The sequence below is a fragment of the Pholcus phalangioides genome, unplaced genomic scaffold, assembly GCF_987345545.1.
Source record: "Pholcus phalangioides strain wild (caught in Gottingen) unplaced genomic scaffold, Ppha-v1.0 ptg000010l_1, whole genome shotgun sequence".
Classification (NCBI taxonomy): domain Eukaryota; kingdom Metazoa; phylum Arthropoda; class Arachnida; order Araneae; family Pholcidae; genus Pholcus; species Pholcus phalangioides.
This window is the reverse complement of record NW_028301603.1, coordinates 27,382,037-27,400,783: the sequence shown is the minus strand read 5'-3', so window position 1 is coordinate 27,400,783 and position 18,747 is coordinate 27,382,037. Positions and strand designations below refer to the sequence as shown.

Genomic DNA, 18,747 nt, shown 5'->3' with positions numbered 1-18,747 from the left:
TCTGTATTTGTGATGCGACACGATTAATATATCGTCTGCAAAACGAAAAAAAAACTCTTTTGCGGTGACATTTTTATTTACTTAGTATTTTTTTTTTTTGCGATTCATAATTCGTCAGGATTACGTCATGGCCCCTCCTCACTGCCTCATTTGCTGTCGAGATCCGTGTGGGCGAGGCGTATGCCCCTCCGGAATGTGATACGGGCCCGACGAGAAACGTCCTCGATACCAAAAGGTGCGTTCCTTTTGCGCTGCTTGTTCGCTCGCTGCTGCTGGTGTGTGTGGTTGGTTGTGTTTTGTTGTGTTTTTAAAAATCCCCCTTGTGTGATCGCCTGGTTTTTTTTTTACGTGCCAAAGGTAATGATTTTGCGAAGAGAAATTATATTTAGTGTTATATATTCCTTTTGATTCTGTCATGCCATAATTTTTGTTTTTGAGTGCTGATCAGTGTGTGGCGCTCTTTTTTTCTCTCTGGCCTATGTGTGATTATGGAGATCTTTTTAAGCTTCGCTGATAAAGTTGTGTGTTTTATTCACCCGTTATTCGAATCTTAACACCATTCTACGGTGACGTTGGTTTTTTTTGGATTTATAGATGTTTGATGGCCGTGTGAAACGATCTCGTTTGTGAAATTGGGAGAGTTATCAAATGTGAAGTTTCTTTTTATCTCCTAAATTGCACGTCCCCGGTATAGAGATAACGACGATTGATGTCGCGTTAAAAAAAGATAACGTGACATTCATTGATGTCACCTTAAAAGATAATTCGTGTTTGACAGTATTCGGTGGATAACTATTAAATCATAGTAGTGATGATTCTTTCAAAAAAAAACTTGATCAGATAACTCGCATGAAGTACAGTGAAATTGCTTCGTTGAATTTGTTTAGCCTTTTATTCGTTAGAAAATTATATATATATGTGTAGATTTTACGTGTAAATTTCTATTACGAACAAATGGATCATGTGTTGTAGATCATTTTTGTTGTAAGGACGATTAGCACAAATGATATGATGCAGGTGCTGGAACCCGGGACAGGCCAGGGCCTGCTCCTAAGTTCGGACCCTAGGCAGACATAACTTATTGGGGCCCTATATACATTCTAGGCAGAGGCAGGGGTATAGAGGCAAAGGGGAGGAGTAGTATGTCCCTTCCCCGAGACGATAAAGAAAATTCTGTAATATTTTCCTGAAAAATCAAAGTACCAAAAGAAGATTCCGATTTTGGCATCTTAATGGGCTCCAAAAATTTTTGGGCCCTGGGCATGTGTCCCATTTGCTCATGCAAGAAACATCCTGGCTGAGGCTATTTGAGCTCTTTTTCAATAAATTTTTTTAGAGGGGCGGGATCAGCCACTCTCAATAATTAAGGCATGAGCAACCCTCCCACTTATGCACTTGATTCATGTATGGCATGACTAAACTCTCAGCCCCTCTTTAATTTTTTTCGTATCACTGTGTCTGCCACTAACCTGCAGGTGGATACAGGGGACAAGTGTGGAGAGCAATCCCCCTTTCCTGTTCAGAAAAAGATTATGTTATTTGCATAGGCAGAGGTATATATTTGTCCCGTTCACTATACACACCCTCAGCGATTCCCTCTTTTCCCATTTGAAGAGTCTGTAGCCTGTATCTGCTTATGCACTGACCAAATAATATTCACTATATAACAATGCAAAAACAATGAGTTACTGTGATCTCTCACTTATGTGTCGGGGGAGAAGGAAAAAATACTCATAAGTGATAGAGCTGTAAAAGTGAATAGCATTATTGTATTATGTTATATCTTTGACTTGCAGTGCAGGAAATAGTCTAAAAACTGAGAGGTAACATAATAGGTCACTAAAGACCCTTGTTCAAGATTCCCAGAAACAAATGGACGAGGAAAATGTCAGAAAAATTCTTGCATATTTAGGGAGTGTTATTGACATCATTATTGAAGATTTCCTGGTGAAAATTAGCAAGCAGTTTCATCAATATCCACTTAGATCCAATTTTCATTACTATCTGGACAGGACAATAAAAAATATAATCTACTTCAGCTGGTGTTCATTTGCAGAGATCCAACTGCATAAATTCGCTATAAAGAGCCTATGCCACCAATTATGCTAACCATTCTGTGTTTATATCTCAGTAAAATTTCAGTTTTAGAAAAGGGTACATGAGAATTCATGTATCACAAGTTATATCTTTACTCAGTAATGATCAGAATTTTCCACTCCCCAATTAAGTCATTATGTGTGTTGGGAGAGATTTGGACAAAAATAGAGGGAATATTAAACATACAGTATCCCTGAAAACTCTTGATTCAGCCAGTGTGTAAGACTTGCCCTATTTTCTGAGAGAAAAGTCTTAAAAAATGTTCTTGCTTGGTATAGTTTATTTTCATGGTCCCAACTCTCAATAAGGTTTTCTGTTTGAAGTGCTTTCCTGCTTACAACATTTTTACATGATGGTTTTTGTGAAAAACGTTATAAGTGGGATCCACTCTAGTCATTTCCTTGTCATTCTGGCAAATTTTGGTTTATCTCCCCCCCCCCCCCCCATTCATAAAAATACTGTAAACATTGTTTTGCTCTAAATCATATACTGTATGATTTGGTGCAAAATGACGTGTGCACTAAAAGACAGTATATGAACTTTTTAAGGGCTGTATTCACAGACATGGTTTACACTGTAGTCACAATTTTTGGATAAGAGATCAACATTGATTGGTTAAAAACCTGAATTTAATCAATATCCATGTTGATCTCTTATCACAAAATTGTGACTATAGTTTAAACCATGTCGGTGAATACAGTCCCAAGTGTCCTAAAAATACAGTGATATCTGTATGAAATGAATATTTTGAAAGGCAGAAACAATTTTCTGTTTCGGTCCCTTGCAGCCCCCCCCCCCCCACATCAAAGCACTAATCTTTAGATTTAATTACCACTATCTTTAGATTCCGCTGAAGATGAGTTTCAGTCTGGATTGCTGTAACCTATTTTTTTTTCTTTGGTAACTATTAGTTATGAAAGTCTAATAAATTGCCATATTTTGTACGCAGGAATATAAGTGTGTCCAAAATGATTGATGGTGGATACATGGAGCAAGAAGAAGAATGGGAGCGAGAAGGTTTACTAGATCCGGCATGGGAAAAGCAACAACGAAAGGTAAACCACTGTTAAAACTTTTCTTCACAAACTATGTGATTTTTCTGATGTGAATTTTCTGCGTTTGTTCACTTTCAATGCTAAATGTAGCACATGTAATAATGTAAAACTTGTATAATTGTTCATTTAAGGTATCCGACTACCTTTCTTGTCACTTTTCTTTAAAATGGTTCTGGAGTGAACTTTAAATATATTTTTTGATAGAAAGTGTCTCGAAATGGTGAAAACAGTGACAAATTTTGGTCTATCTATTATATTTTCTATGAGAAAGTCGTTTTTATGTTAAATTTTAGGCAAAATTCATGTGATATTCGAAACACGATTGCAAAAAAATTTATTAATGAAATGCTTTGTGATTTTCAGCTAGTAATGTTGCAAGTTATGAACCAAAATTTAAAGGATTGCACGATATGTTCATAAGTTACACCAAAATATGTTTAAGTACGTGTGAATTTTTTGAAATTTCATCCTACATTTTGTCTATAAAACACTGTAATTCAAAAAATATATGTGATAGACCTTAGATTGTGGTTCATAACCTCAACAATATATAGCAAAATATCACATTAAAATTTTGTAAGGATGCAATGAATCAATTTTTACAAATCATGTCACAAAGTCAAGTAAAATGTCAAAAATAGCATTCTCCGTAAAACACGTTTAGTATTACTTGTATGTAAAAACGCAACACTAAAGTTAACGTAACTTTGATTCTAAGCATCATATAAATCACAACAAATAGGGCTTTCATAAAAAAATGAAAATCCATATTTTCTTCCAAAATGATGTTTTCAACGTAGTCGAATACCTTAAAATTTTTTAATTCCCTGGTTTTTAATGAAAATTGACAAAGTCAATGTTATTAGTATAGCCTACTCTAAATCTTTATATGATTTTTTTTTTATCAGTTAAGAAATTGGTATCCCTTGATTTTGCCAGTTTTATTTCTGGGTAATACCTCCTCCTCTTAACCACACCATGGCCCATTGTAAATTGTACCAATGTAGGCCTGTTGCTCTCTGTGACGAGACTATAGGGAGATTGGCTCACATTTACACCTTAAAGTTGGGAACCACAGAAAACCAACTTCAGCCGACCACCACTGTGGGTGGCTGTGAGGTTTGAAACCGGTTCCTCGCGATGTGAGTCCGTCACTGTGACTATTCAACTCCCATAGCCGTGGCTAAAAATACTAGATTGGTATCGGTGCCAAATATTTTCTATGTGTTAAATTTAAACATTTCCGTCTGCTAACAGAATTTTAGAATTCATATCAGGGGTTTTTCGAAAACAAAACTCTGCAAAGCATAGGATAATACGAAAAATGAAAAGAAATTCAAGTTCGTTGAGAAACAAAATAGAAGAAAAAGCATCTCTCAATTCCTACAATTTGTTGGTTTCGCATTTCTCATCAAGTTCTCAATGAAAAACAGAAAAATCTGAGCCTTTTTATGATGAACATGTCTGTCAACACCAGAGAACTCCCTCGCCCCTCCTCTTCCCGTGTAGAGTAATTTGAAAAACTCAGAATCATTTGAACAAAAAACTTTCCCACTCAGGGTTGGTTTGAGACAAAATTCTCATCAGGAAAAATCTTATCAGATCAAAAATGTCATTGAAGGAAAAATCTCTACCCACGCCCCGACCCATGTTTTTATATTTGATGAAGTTTTTTTCGCCATTTCAACTCTGATTTGGCACCCCTCCTAGAGTGGCATCCCATGAAGCCACACATGGTTCCACTGCCCAAGAGCTGCTCCTGACATATTTTTGGTACCCTTCTGGTACAAGCCACACAAAAACAAAATCAACTGAAAACCTGCAGATTTGTGTATATCATGCATAATATCATGAAAGATAACCAGTGGCGGCTCGTCACTGAAAATCAAAGGGGGAGGAGAAAGAGGGGTCTATAAATCATTTATTATTTTATTATGATATGGGGTAATCTATCATTTTTGTATGTGTAATTTTGATAATGTAAAATTTATTTTTTACATTATCCGTATATCTATGCCATACAAAAATACCATCAGAAAACATGCTCTTTTAATATATTATAATTTCACCGGAGTATACCCAGGAAGAGTATAACAACCTGTGCAACCAACCATCCTCTTTCTCTTCCCATGTTCTAAATACACCAACTCTCCTGTTCTGCGCTTGACCCTCAGGCACGATTCTGCATGTGGCATAGCTACCAAGTCTTCCATATTTTAGAAGGCTTCTAAATTTATACTCCATCTCCACGACTCCTGAATTTTTTTTAAATATCCTGAATTTTAACCACAAAACCACTTTGTGGGCAGAAAATTATTACTATAAGAATTCACTCTGAAAAAGTTAGCACTTAATGGCCCCTTCATATGTTGAAAGACATGCTGCAATAAAACCAGAAAATTTTGTTTTATCCTCGGACTTCAATTTAGCAACCACATGTAGAAAATTTTAGGCGCCAATACCAATTTTCTAGTTGCTACAGTGACCTGGTATCTGGGATTTTTCAAGCCCTACTAGTTGGTGTTTGATAATGACACATAATTTAACCTCTGTTTGGGCGACTCTTGGTTCAATTGATGATGGCTAGCACTATGTCATGTTTTTCCAAAGGTAAAATATCCCTATGGGGGACATTCAAGTATTACGTAAGCAGATTTTCAGCCATTTTTGACCCCCTCTACCTTGTCAGCAAAACACTGACACCCCCCCCCCCGCAAAATTTTGTCAGCAGCTTAGAATATTTCATATCTTCAAAAAGGGGGGGGGGGGTTGATGACGTAAGCAACCTTCAAACCCCCTCCCCCCCTTGTCATCAAAAGTCAGCAAATCCGAAACCCTCTCCCCCCCCCTCGATTCTGACGTAATACTTGAATGACCCCTATGGTTTTATTTTCATCCATGGAAAAATCCTTACTTTCTTTACGACAATCTCTTTTGTCAAGGTACAGTTTTTTATGGAATTTGGATCTGAGCGAAAATTCCCTAACTTTGTTTCACCAAAGTTGGCAGCTATGATATAAGGTGACCATATGACCTGTATTTTATGGGACAAGTTTTTTTACATTATTGCTCTGAAAAATATTTATATATTTATAATTTTATCAATTTTATTTAATGTTATTCAATGGCATTGATTTGGTATCGGATCAATTTGACAAATTATATCAATGACATAAAATTCTTTAGGGAGGTGAATGCTTTCTCACCCTATTCAGGAGCCATTCCTGAAGATTACAGCAAAAATTCAATCATTTAAGCTTTTACCTTGGGCTTATATTCTCTCTCACTTCTTCACCTGCTATACTAACAAACATGGGTCATTCTCATGATGTTGGACAAAAAATGAGAAAAAAGTTATAAAAAAAAAAAGTCAACCAAAAAAATTCTTAGGGGCACTTTACTTCCTAATAAATAAAATATAGTCAGCAATGAAGTTTGTAAAAAATTCATCGTGAAAAAAAATTCAAATTCGCCAAGACATTTTGCATGTTTCAACAACTAATTTCTTGAGACATATGTATACTTTTCAAAAAGGAGCATTTCTACAAAAAATTACTAAATTTATAATAGAATTATTTTTTTCTTTTCTTCGTGGGCATTTACAAAATGGGCTGCTTTACAAAAGAGGAAAGTAGTTCAACATATGTATGAGTAGCGTACGGGAGTGGTATAAGAATATTTAAATACACTCATGTCCATAAATTAAGGATAATTCAGAATCACACGGAAATCGAAATCTAAAGTAAAAATTTCACCTGTAGAATTATCACACACATCTGCAAGAACGATATGCAAATTTCAGGAAAGGAGATGAAAGTGTAAGAGGTGGGTATATAAGGAATGGTAGCAAAGAAGTGAAATTGTTCACAAGAGTTCTGTAAGGCGCACAGTGCCATAAGCGAATAGTTATGACACAGAGGACACATGTGGATGATTTTTTAAGTGGTAGAATTATCAGTCGCCTGGAATGTGGGCGTACTCAGATGGAAGTATCCGAGGAACTTGGAATTGCCCAAAGTGTCATCTCTGTCTAGGCTTTGGCAACGATTCCAAGATAACGGAAATGTCAGTAGACGTTACAGTACAGGTCGCCCCCGATTTACAACGCCGAATGAAGACCGGTATTTGGCAGTAACTGCCAAAAGAAGCAGACGGAGCACAGCAGCCGACCTGTCTCGTCAGCTATCTGCAGCCACGGGTACCACAGTTTCAAGGCAAACCGTGTACAGACGTTTGGGAGATATTGGTCTATATGCTCGCAGGCCTGGCAGATGTGTTCCGCTCACGGCAACTCACTGTTGGCAGCGATTAGCCTGGAGTAGAGAACATGCAATGTGGACATCGCCACAGTGGGCTTGTGTGTTGTTTTCCGACGAGTCCAGGTTTAGCTTGCAGTCTGATTCACGTCGGGCTTTCATATGGAGAACGCAAGGTACCCGTTGCCACCAAGACAACATCATTGAACGACACCGTTACGGTGGTGCAGCATTGCTCGTTTGGGGTGGAATTAAGCTGGGTTCCAGAACAGATCTGCATGTTCAAACCGGAACCATGAAAGCATAAACTTATCGGGACATCATTCTGGAACAACATGTACGTTTGTTTAGGGGTGCCATGGGCGCAGAATTTGTGTTTATGGATGACAACGCCCGTCCTCACCGAGCAAACATCGTAAACGAATGCCTTGAATCTGAGGATATAACCCGTATGGAATGGCCAGCATTCTCACCTGACTTGAATCCGATAGAGCATGTGTGGGACATGCTTGGCCGACGAGTTGCAGCCCGTCAACCACCTCCTACATGTGTACCGGAACTTCGGAGAGCATTGCTTGCTGAGTGGAGTGATCTTCCCCAAGATCAGATCGATAATTTGATACTCAGCATGCCTAGGCGTTGTACGGACTGTATTTCATCGCATGGGAGACATACAATGTATTAACCATCATACCAACCATGTAATAGTAAGTTTTTGTAAAGGAGATATTTTTTACAATTGCTCCAGGGAGCAAAAATCGTAGTTTTTATGAATGGTATCATACATCACCATCGTTTTTGTTCTTTATCTTTTGTTTAATAAATGGGCTTTATGAATAAGCGACGTTTGTTTTGTTTCTGAACCTTTATTTGCCGGAGCTGGCATTATCCTTAATTTATAGACATGAGTGTATTTATTTTAGTAGCCATTTTCAACTTGGACAAGCACTGATACTCTGAACAATGTTTTTGTCCATTGAATTTTTATTTCTTTTTTTATTTGTTTTTCTTGCTTTTTTTCCGTCAATTTTATGTGGACAACAGTTTCTAATTTATTTCTGTTTTGCTAGAGCACGAGTTACATTCTCAAAGCAAAGTATTTAGATGAAACATTACTGCAGCTTCATTGTAACCAAGAAATTTAGATTTTTTACTTTTCTCCCCTCTCAATTTAGGGCCGTTCAAGTATTATGTCATCATCGATGGGGGGGGGGGTGTTTCCGATTTGATGACAGGGGGGGGGAGAGGGGTTTGGATAATGCTTACGTCAGCAACCACCCTTTATGAAAATATGAAATATTCTTAATGGTATCTTACTCGGTGAGCCAGAAACAAGAAAAACTTTTCAATAGTTTTTGGGCACTTGAGCCAGGCATCACTCAAGTGATCTGTAATTATATGCCATGGTTCACTTAAATAATCTGAGAATGTGCCGCGGGTAACTTGAGTGATGTAGAACCGCGCTGGGGGCCACTTCAGTGCTCTAAAACTATATCACATGCCACTCAAGTAATCTCTAAATATGGCACGGATCGCTTAAGTGTTCTGGAACTGTATCCCGGGTCATTTAAGTGATCTGAAAATGTGGCACGCTGCTTAAATATTCTGGAATTGTACCATGGGACACAAGCAATATGTAAATGTGCCGCTTAGTTCATTTTTACAAAATTAGGTTTGAGGAGGGCAGGCCACATCAGAACTCCCAGGGCCATATTTGGTCTGCGGGCCAAGGGCCTTTATGCGATTTATCATTATATGGCTTATAGAGGGTGTCGCAATGAATTTATTAAAGATAAATTCTTTGAGTTCACAGAAATGAAATTAACAGAAATTGATTATAATAACATATAAAGGTATTTTCTTTTGAAATTTCAATTAAAAAATTACTTTTTGATCGTGGGGGAGCACGAGCCTCCTATGCCCCCCCCCCCGTACGCTTCTGATCCCACCAGTATACATTAGGATTCATAGGGACAGAGCTGATGACGAAATTTTGCAGATGAGAGGGGGTCAAAAATGGCTAAAAATTTGCTTACATAATACTTGAACAGCCCCTTATGATCAAACCTCCTTTCTGGTTGTCTGATGCGAGTAGAAAGATACCTTTACATGTTTTGCAACACTGATAAAAAACTAAGCATGTTGAAAACATGTGCTTTTCAGAAATAATGGATGTTTCTGAACTGAAACATGCGGTAAAGTTAAAATTATTTTCAATTAATTTTCAATTATATATTTCTCCAAAAAAATACATATAGCCAAGAGAAGGATATTTAATTAAAATAATTAAAAACGTGCCTCTTTTTTCCTGAATAAACTTAATTTGTGAATTAATTTACAATTCTAATTGATTTTGAGAAAAATCAATTAGAATTGTTTTTTCAATTAAAAGAGGTTCAATTAATGTCTGCATTCTTCTTGACCTTCTCAACACAAAATTTGATAGGTGGCAACTGGTATTGGAAGATTTGAATCAATTTTTTTCTAGATGTCGCAAATGAAAAAAAAAAGCTGTAATTTGGCTGCAAACTATGGTTGCAAATCTTTTAAAATTTTAAAAAAGATGAAATATGAAAGTACACTGGTCCTAAAAATATATGTGGTATTGAAAAAAATAATATATTTTTGTTTTAGGATAGAAAAATTATCATTTTAAAATGAGAAAAATGTGCTGGGAAGAGCCAGGAGAAGGACATTTTCTTAATAAATGAAAATGCGTTCAAGCAAATTAAAAAAAAATCTATTGATGAAAAAATTAAAAAAAGAGTGGTGACTTTCAAGAAATTTGAATATAAATAGAAAGAGACAAAAAAAGTTCTGTGTTAAATATATCCAATGTTAACTGCTGGAGACACAATTTAAGGCAATTTCGTGAGAATCACCCATATCTGATTGTCTGTGTGTTTTCCCGGCGAGATGCAATGCATCAAAGTGTAGAAGTTTAGAATGCCAGGCTACCGTAAAAATTGACCTAAATCATGTCAATTAAAAAAGTTGTTCCAATGATCATCGCAATAACCGACAAATACTGAATTGACAGGTATTGCAAAAAATCTCTATGTTCCAAAAAAATTTGAAGTATTTTTCCATCATAAATTTTTGTAACCCATTATCTTCAGATATTTTGGGTTTTATTGGGCCCATTGTGTGTTTCAATTGCCAGGTGTGCACAAGACCGCTTCTCAACTTTATTTGCGTTGAAGAGTTTTTGTTGGCTTTAACCCTTGAACTGCTTGATTGTGTTTGTCTTGATAAAAATTAAATTTTCAAGAAAACAAGTAATGTAATTTCTTTTAAAAAAATATGTATTGTGATTCGATTCCTCTTGGGAAGCTCAAGGTAAAATGCTGTACACGATTCCCAGTCAGATTTCTCAATAAATGTGTTTTGTATTTATTCTCAAAATCCCAGCTAAAATAGGCCAAATGATTTTTGGACAGTTAAAGCACGAAATCAATTATGAAGATCAATTCAGCCTGTTAAAGTAAAGTTTTTCTCATTTCTTTTTTTTGAAATGAAAATGAGTTTTACCTTTTTTTTTTATAAATTTTATTCTGCTGCAGATTTTTGCTGCCTTTTCTTTCTCTTATCTGTTTGTGCTTTGCTTCACTTATATGTAGTACTTTCAGTGATGATATCACTACCCCTGTCTACCACTTTATTTATAGAATAGAGTGTCTTGTCTTGTTTTTTTTCTGTTTCTTCCAGTCTTTGCTGCCCTTGCCTGGAGCCCCAGATATCTTCTCCATCCTTGATATTTGTATTTGAAAAGCATAAAAAAATCGCTGGCAAAAAAATAAATATTTCAGAGAATTTCACTTTTTCTATGTTGGTTTTATGCACCTTGTAAAGTATATATTTAAGATACAGAGTGTCTATAATTAAAGTTGGCATGTTCTGAGCTGTCTACTACCTCAACTACCCATAGAAAAATTACAAAACTTCAGGAACGGTTTGAAAGGATGGGAAGAATTTTACATGACTCCCGAATGTGTGACTGAAAATCTCCGCATAGCTTTTGGTGTGGAATCACTGTGTTCGTAAAAGAAATTAACTGGCAGAATACGTTGTGAATTCAACATCATGCTCTTTATTAATGAAGAAATGAAAATAGAAATGGTGCCTGCTGAAGATGTTTAGATACCTTTCCATAATGTTTCAGCTGTTTAATGGTGACATGTTTGGAAACAATTGGCATTTACAATTCACATGGAAAATGCTCTCGAGTGGTGAATGTCTGGACTTTTTGTTTGTTCTTGGTTTCTTTCCCATCCTTTCAGAAGGATTTGAAACTTTGGGAATGGTGTGTTCCCAAAGTTTTGAATTCATCTGATGGGTAGTTATGGCTGCAGGCAGCTCATCAATTTTGAGTACAGAAGATAATAATAATTGAAATAATTGTTTTTAAGAGCTGATCCATTAATATATACGTATAGGCTATTGCTATATATGCCTTTTTGGAAGTACGAAGTTGATAATAATTGGTAATTACCAATTTTTTTAAGATGCAAGTGAACATAACGCAAAATTTTTAAACCATTTTTTCTCTTGTTTTTGAGCTGATAGTCACATTTTATCTTTACTTTAGTTTATCGGAGCACCACGATATAATGTATGAGCACTTTTGTATTAGCCAAGTTCTTTTGTTAAAAAATCAGGTGTCTGTCCAGCCTAAATTTGGTTCCATTTCCTGAACCCTTCACAAAATTCCGTTTCTGAAAAATGGTCCATTCATAATATATGAAGTAATAAATTTAGCATTTCATTTCTTTTGTGATGCATAAATTAAATTGTTCAGCTTCCTACAAATTTACTAACTTTCCACAAAGTTACTTACTTTTCACAAAATTAGCCTAATGACTAGAAGTTCAGGCAAAATGCCATAAGTGTCTTTTTTTTGTCTATTTTCAAACTGTTTTTTGTGAAAATTCCCATTTTCAATTTTTCCTGCCATAAATGCCTTTTAACATTATTTTAAGGTTGTTCTTGAATTTCATTGTCCATATTCTGTAGAACTTAGATATTTTTAGCTTTGAGAATTTGAAAAAAATTTCTCATTCCAAAATCTTCAACACTCTGTATTAATTTTTATCAGAAAGCCTTTCTTGCCTGACTTTATTTAAATTTAAATAGACATAAATGCATGAATGATAGGAAAATCTATGTTGGGCATAGAAGTGACAGACTTTTCACCTCTGCCATACGTAGCTTTCAGATAAAAATCAACCTACCGTCAAATTTGCATCAAGATTGTGAGTTTTAGACACGAAAGCAACAATAGCCCATTGGTTGACTTCGTGGCTACACTATAGTATGGGGGTGGGAGCTGATAGCGCTCTAGCCCAGGATCTCATGTTATTTCAATTTCATTTTTTTTACACAAAATAAATGCAGTGCAAACAATCAGTTATTTTAGATGTGGAAAAATCACCTCCCGAATTTGAGAGATCTTTTTTTAAGATCGATGCAAACCAATCAAATACATAACTCAATATTTGAAAATTTTGAGAAAATATATTACCATAAAAATATTTTTTAAATAACTCCATATGTGAAAACATTATAATTTTGGTATTATTAATTTCAGCTAGCTCTATATTTTTGTATGTTAGCTAATTATATTTTAAGTATTCGATCGAATCAATCTCTGACCTAATTTTCCTAATTTTGAGGGACCACAAACACGTTCTTTGACATGATAGCATCAAATTAATTTGACTCATAATGAAATTATTATATTAATTATTGAAACAAAAGATTCAGAGTGCACTCAAGATTTTAGCCAATTTTTGAACCCTTGATATGGTAGCTTTTAGTTACTTTTGCTTTGTTTCATTAATTATAAATGCCTTTTTTTTAATTCCTATTTTAGATATTTTTAGTGCTTTTTTTTGCCTGCCTATTTTGACCATTTTTAGTGCCTAAACTTCCATGGACCATTAATGACCATTTTCACAAAAAACAGGACCCTCTTCAAAAAGTCTGGACAGACCACAGAAAATTTATTCCTATATTGGGGGGGGGGGGGCAATATGATATACATGAGTCAATTTTTGAGGAGAAAGAATTCAATCTGAGCTTTTTGCCTCCCCCCCCCCCCCCCGGGCCGAGCAATACACTAAAACTATGCTCCAACATTTTTTTTTTGCTTCATGCACTTATATCCTTACATTTAATAAAACCAGTAAGGGGTCATTCAAGTATTACGTCATCATGGGGGGGGGAGGGGGTTTGAAGATTGCATATGTCATCAGCCACCCCTTTTTGAAGATATGAAATATTCTAAGTTGCTGACCGGGGGGGGGGGTTTCAGTGTTTTGCTGACAAAGGGGGAGAGGGGTTAAAAATGGCTGAAAATCTGCTTACGTAATACTTGAATGGCCCCTAACATGAATATCTGCCCCAAAGCAGAATATGCAGAAATCTGTGATGCACGTCGCAGAACAATTTGGGAGAATTTTTAGAAAGTGCAGGAAACACCATTATAGGAACTTTTACTGCAGAAAATTTCCAGCCAGCTGAGGGTTTTCTTGCAGAGCAATGCAAAATATTCTGCTTTGGGGAATGCCTGACAGGAGTGGAACCATTCGCCATCCATTTTGCTGTGTGAAGTGAATATTCCTGGGGGCATTTGTTACTCAAATTTTTCATTTTATTCCAAAATACAATTATTAACCTCTGATTGACATAAATGTTGAGAGATCTATCAAAAGCATCAAATATCATTTTCTAGGATCTAGGCCTATTGGAAAAAAGTTTTTTTAAATAGGTGAAGACAAAAACAATTAAAAAAAATTAAATTGGCATTTAGTAGATTTTCTGTACTACTATAGACTGGCTTTCGGTTAGATCTAATCTGAAAAGGAACATTCGATCTAATAAAAATCAAATCAAAATTGTCAGAAAAAATCAATTGATCCCTTGTTAGAAATACATGTTTTTACTTCAGTAATTAAAAGTAGTGGTTTTTACTGAATTTTAAAACTAGAGTAATTGTAAGCCCGTTTTATATTCTTGTCTCTTCTCCTACTGAAAGAAGGTGTAGTCGACGTCGTGTTCTTTTTTCTCTGTTTTCTTTCAATTTTTGGCTTTGGTCCGGACGTGTAGATAATAAAGTTATAAGCTTCTTTTCATGCATTCACCGGCGATCCTTCACTTGAAGAGTCGCAGCGGTTCGTTAACCCTTTGCGCGCCTCGTGACGTGTTTACAAGTATACATATTTTTATTTCATCAGCTTTTACCTCATACTGCGTGGGGAAGGTGAAAAATGAATTTAAAAAACACAAAAAACTTTAGTTGACGAATCTTGGGATGCGTGCGGCGACCATGTTATGCAAACGATGCTCATATTTTTATCGATTTGGAGATTCTTAACGTCTGACTCTTCTACCAAAAGAGTAATCAAGAATAGGACTCGTGATCAGTCGAATAAATTCGTGCTAAATCGTTGAAACGATAACAAAACTCTTATAGTCTATAGTCCCTGCTATTACTTGAAGTTATGGCATGCTTTAAAAATAGTAGCGTGATCAATTTGATTAAGGGATAAACTTCAGAAGTTAGTGATAGACATTGTTTACAGTATTTTGAGAAAAACGCGGTGTGCCCCACCAGATCTTTCATATTTAACTTCAAGAATAACAACTTCGATCTTAGTATTTCTGGAGCTGGGAGTTGAAAAATAAAAGACGGCTCTTAGCTCAAAAGCATCCATTGTTCAAGTGAAGGGGAAAAAAATTGAGAGGGTAGTTCAGATTTGCAATAGAATGGGCGTCGGCCCGTGGAAAAGAACGTGGGTGTTTTTATGTTGTAGTCTCTCCAGACAAGAAGAAAATGTGCACTTGAGCTTAACTCTAGGATGCGTGTTTTTTTTTCCTTAAATTTTATTTTACATAATGATGTTTCTACACCATGATGTGAGAGGAAAGAAACAAAACATCAATCACTATATATATATATATATATATATATATATATATATAGTGCTATTTAAATTGAGGTGATTGAATAGCGATCGAGTAGATTGGTGCATAAGGGGAAGGAATGTGGCACGACTCATCCTAAAATTTGATTCGTGCAAACATTTGTTTGCAATTAATCGTAGGCTTTTCAAAAAAGAAGAAAGAACGGTTTCAGTGGGGAAAGTGTGCTAGTAAAGACTGGCCTTGTGATAGATAAATAATTTATTAACAATAGTTATCTGAATTAGAATTCCAATACCAATTAGCCAAAAATGCAATTTTTTAAAACTTTGCTAATTATTGCTAAAGCATGGGGAAATAAAGGACTACAACGAATCAAAGTAAACGAAAATGCATTTTTGTGTAAAAAATTGTCATCATGACATGGTGACCATGTTTCATTGAAAGAAATGCTGAAAATAGGAATCTTTAAAAAAAGGGGACGATGACATCGCCAATTGTCACCAAAATGGTTGCCATAACTCGGCAAAATCAATTGTTGGTAAAATGAAAAATATCGATGGGTTCATAAATTATAACTATAATTATTGTAATATAATTTTATTAAGTTATGAAAATTATCTCCATGATTTCAGTAAAGATTATGAATCTAAATGAGCTTCGCTTTGAAAGAACTAGACAATTGTATGAAGGAACTCAAAACGGCTAAAAATACCTGAAAATATGGAAGTTACTGGTTCGTGGGCATAGAAAGGTTGAGAAACACTTCTCTATAAAGTATCTCAAAGCTTCGTTTTATACAGTGGTAAGAAAAGAAACAAAATCCGACCCCTAAAAGGCAGACGTAGGACCAAAAAGTTGGTGGTTATTGAATGCAAACCCTACCACTTAAACAGTTTTTTTTTCTCGATTTCTCAAAAACTTGAATTTTGTATTTATTCCCTTAAACGTGACGATTGAATTAGAATTATTCACAGGTGTTTTTAAAAAAAATATATATCATCAATAAGTATGCTTGTATATATTTTTTTATTCAATCACATGCAACGTCAATTTGAGATGCATAAGAGTTTGGAGTCGATCTATTTTCTTCTTTTGTCAGCTTGCTGTTCTTTGCATACTTTCATAGTCATTGGCATCTTAGCTCGCATGTGTTAAACACGTTCAAACGAAAACATCGTCGTCAGTATATTATTTTATTCTTATTTCCAGACGATTTTTTTAGCTCAGTATGTACTGTTTTGAAGGGGGAGGAGGAGACAAAAACACCAACTTCTTTTCGAGAACGCGTTCGCGGAACCATTGACCTCATTGTCTGCGGTGTTGTCCGATTTGACATGATGTGTCCCTTTCGCAAATGAACGAGGACTTTTTCCGCAAACATCACCTACATTCATTCATACCGCTCTTGTTTCGGTTTTATTCGAACCTGTAACCTAGACTTCTTACTGGAATCGACGATTCTTTTCTCTTTCAATCAATGAAAAAAGAACTTTTGTTTGGTAATTTTTTTTCTATCTTGTCTGCTTTAATTGTTTATTGAAAAATGGTGAAATATATTTACTTCATAGGCTTACACCATGTTATTGAACTTTTTTTTTTTGATGGAAACAGCTCTTCGTTTTTCATTGTGTTGTTTGGTTGTGGTATGTGTGAATCATCGAAAAAAAAAAGTATTTGTTCAATTTCAAAACACGGCAAATAGCGTAACTTCGTGTTTTGCAACATGCGATTGTGCCAAGATTAATATTGAGTGCGTTTTTCATTTTTATGGTATCATTTATGAATGCACGTAGTATCATTCATGGTCATGTAAAAAAATAAATTAACGAAAAAATTTTTAAGCCTCCGTATTAGCTTCAGTCCTTAAAATTTATGATATCTTTGATTAAGATTTGCGTATTCTGAAAACTCTACAGCAGTGTTTCCCAACCTTTTGGAGTTCGTGGCACCCTCGGAAATAACGTTAGAAACCTGGGGCACCCTTCCTTGAATACACACGAAGTACAGTTTGCTACAACAAAAATCGCCGAGTAAAAATATATCAATAAAGTTTTGTGCGATTAGTCATTAATATGAATCTTGTGATTAATGCTCAGAGCACATATACTTGAAATCAAGCCTCACAGATGGCAACGAAACACGCAAATTGGCCTCAAAGTCTTGCAGTCTATTTCTTGGCGGATGGCAGCGCTAAACGTTACACAGAAATAAACTTCACGTTAGATTCACAACACATACACGCACATTCCGGCATGTACCAATTCGTTAGAAATTCCGAAGAGGAATTTGTACGAGCTGCATGTACGCTTGAGTAATAGTAGTCTATTTCTTGCTTTGTATTTTATTATCGCCATAGCAGAAGGCTTGGTCGCATAGATATGATGTTGGAAAGGGCAAAAGTGCATTAATTCTCGTGATGTCATTGAAGAAGTCCATTTCACCTGTAGCCATTGGATATAGCAATAGCAGGCCGACGCATACGATATCTCTATCTTTTTTTGCAGTATAACCAATGATTATAGGGGAAATGGACTTCTTCAGTGACGTCACGAGCTTCGCGCGGATTCTTTCTGCTATAGATGGTGTTATCTGAACGGAGCCGTACATGTGGACGGCCAGACCTAACTCAGACCAAACCTCGCATTGTTGACACTGCCACCAGATGGCGATTTATCTGACGAGTCTATCGTGCATAAAAGTAATCAATTTCACTTAATTTATTTTTATTTTACCTCAAAGACCTTAAGTGGACTGTAATATTTTTTTAATTTATCTCCATAATATCTCGCGGCAGCCTAGGGTGCCGGGGCACATCGGTTGAGAAACACTGCTCTACAGCCTTAACTACGCAGAAAAGTTCTGAAGTTTTAGGAACATTTGAATGAAGGGCTGGAAGAATTTTCGAAAGCCGGATTCTCGCTAGATCGATCGATATGCGTATCGATGCGCCTATTGGCTGAATTTTCAACTTTTATAAAAGATCTTTTATGAAACTTTATAGCGTAATCCCGACCACCAAAACTATTCAAGTGCTTAGAGCTTCAAACTAACTTAATTGTCAAAACTTGTATGTGCGGATGCGGAGCCCGCACTTAGGTTTTGACACATGCGTACGACGTCCGGACCCGCACGAACACTTCGAAGATGCGGGCGAATTTCGGCTCGTCTGAAAGGCTCAGTATATACCAATTGTTAAAACTTCTTCCGGACCCGCATCCGCTCCGTGTGTAAGGGGCCTAAATTGACAGAAATTGATTGTTATAGCATATACAGCTATTTTCTTTTGATATTTTAATTTTTTTACAAAAATATTTAATAATATGTTTAACTTTTGATCGCCTTGGGGGCGAGACACAAAAGCCCGCTATGATCACCCCTCCTGCGCACGCCTTTGGAGCAGGGTTTAAGCTACG

At 35.9% G+C, this 18,747-nt stretch overlaps 1 protein-coding gene across 2 annotated transcripts in view; it reads left to right on the top strand.

The window, feature by feature from the left end:
* The first annotated feature begins 206 nt into the window (after positions 1 to 206).
* The window catches only part of Actn (alpha actinin), an 80,913-nt gene continuing 62,372 nt past the window's right edge, over positions 207 to 18,747 (top strand). For both annotated transcript variants that reach the window (XM_089237972.1, XM_089237971.1), the window contains exons 1-2: positions 207 to 357; positions 3,047 to 3,152. In XM_089237972.1, coding sequence (XP_089094098.1) covers positions 3,066 to 3,152 — 87 coding nt within the window. In that variant the 5' untranslated portion in view covers positions 207 to 357; positions 3,047 to 3,065. The remainder of the gene's footprint in view (positions 358 to 3,046; positions 3,153 to 18,747) is intronic.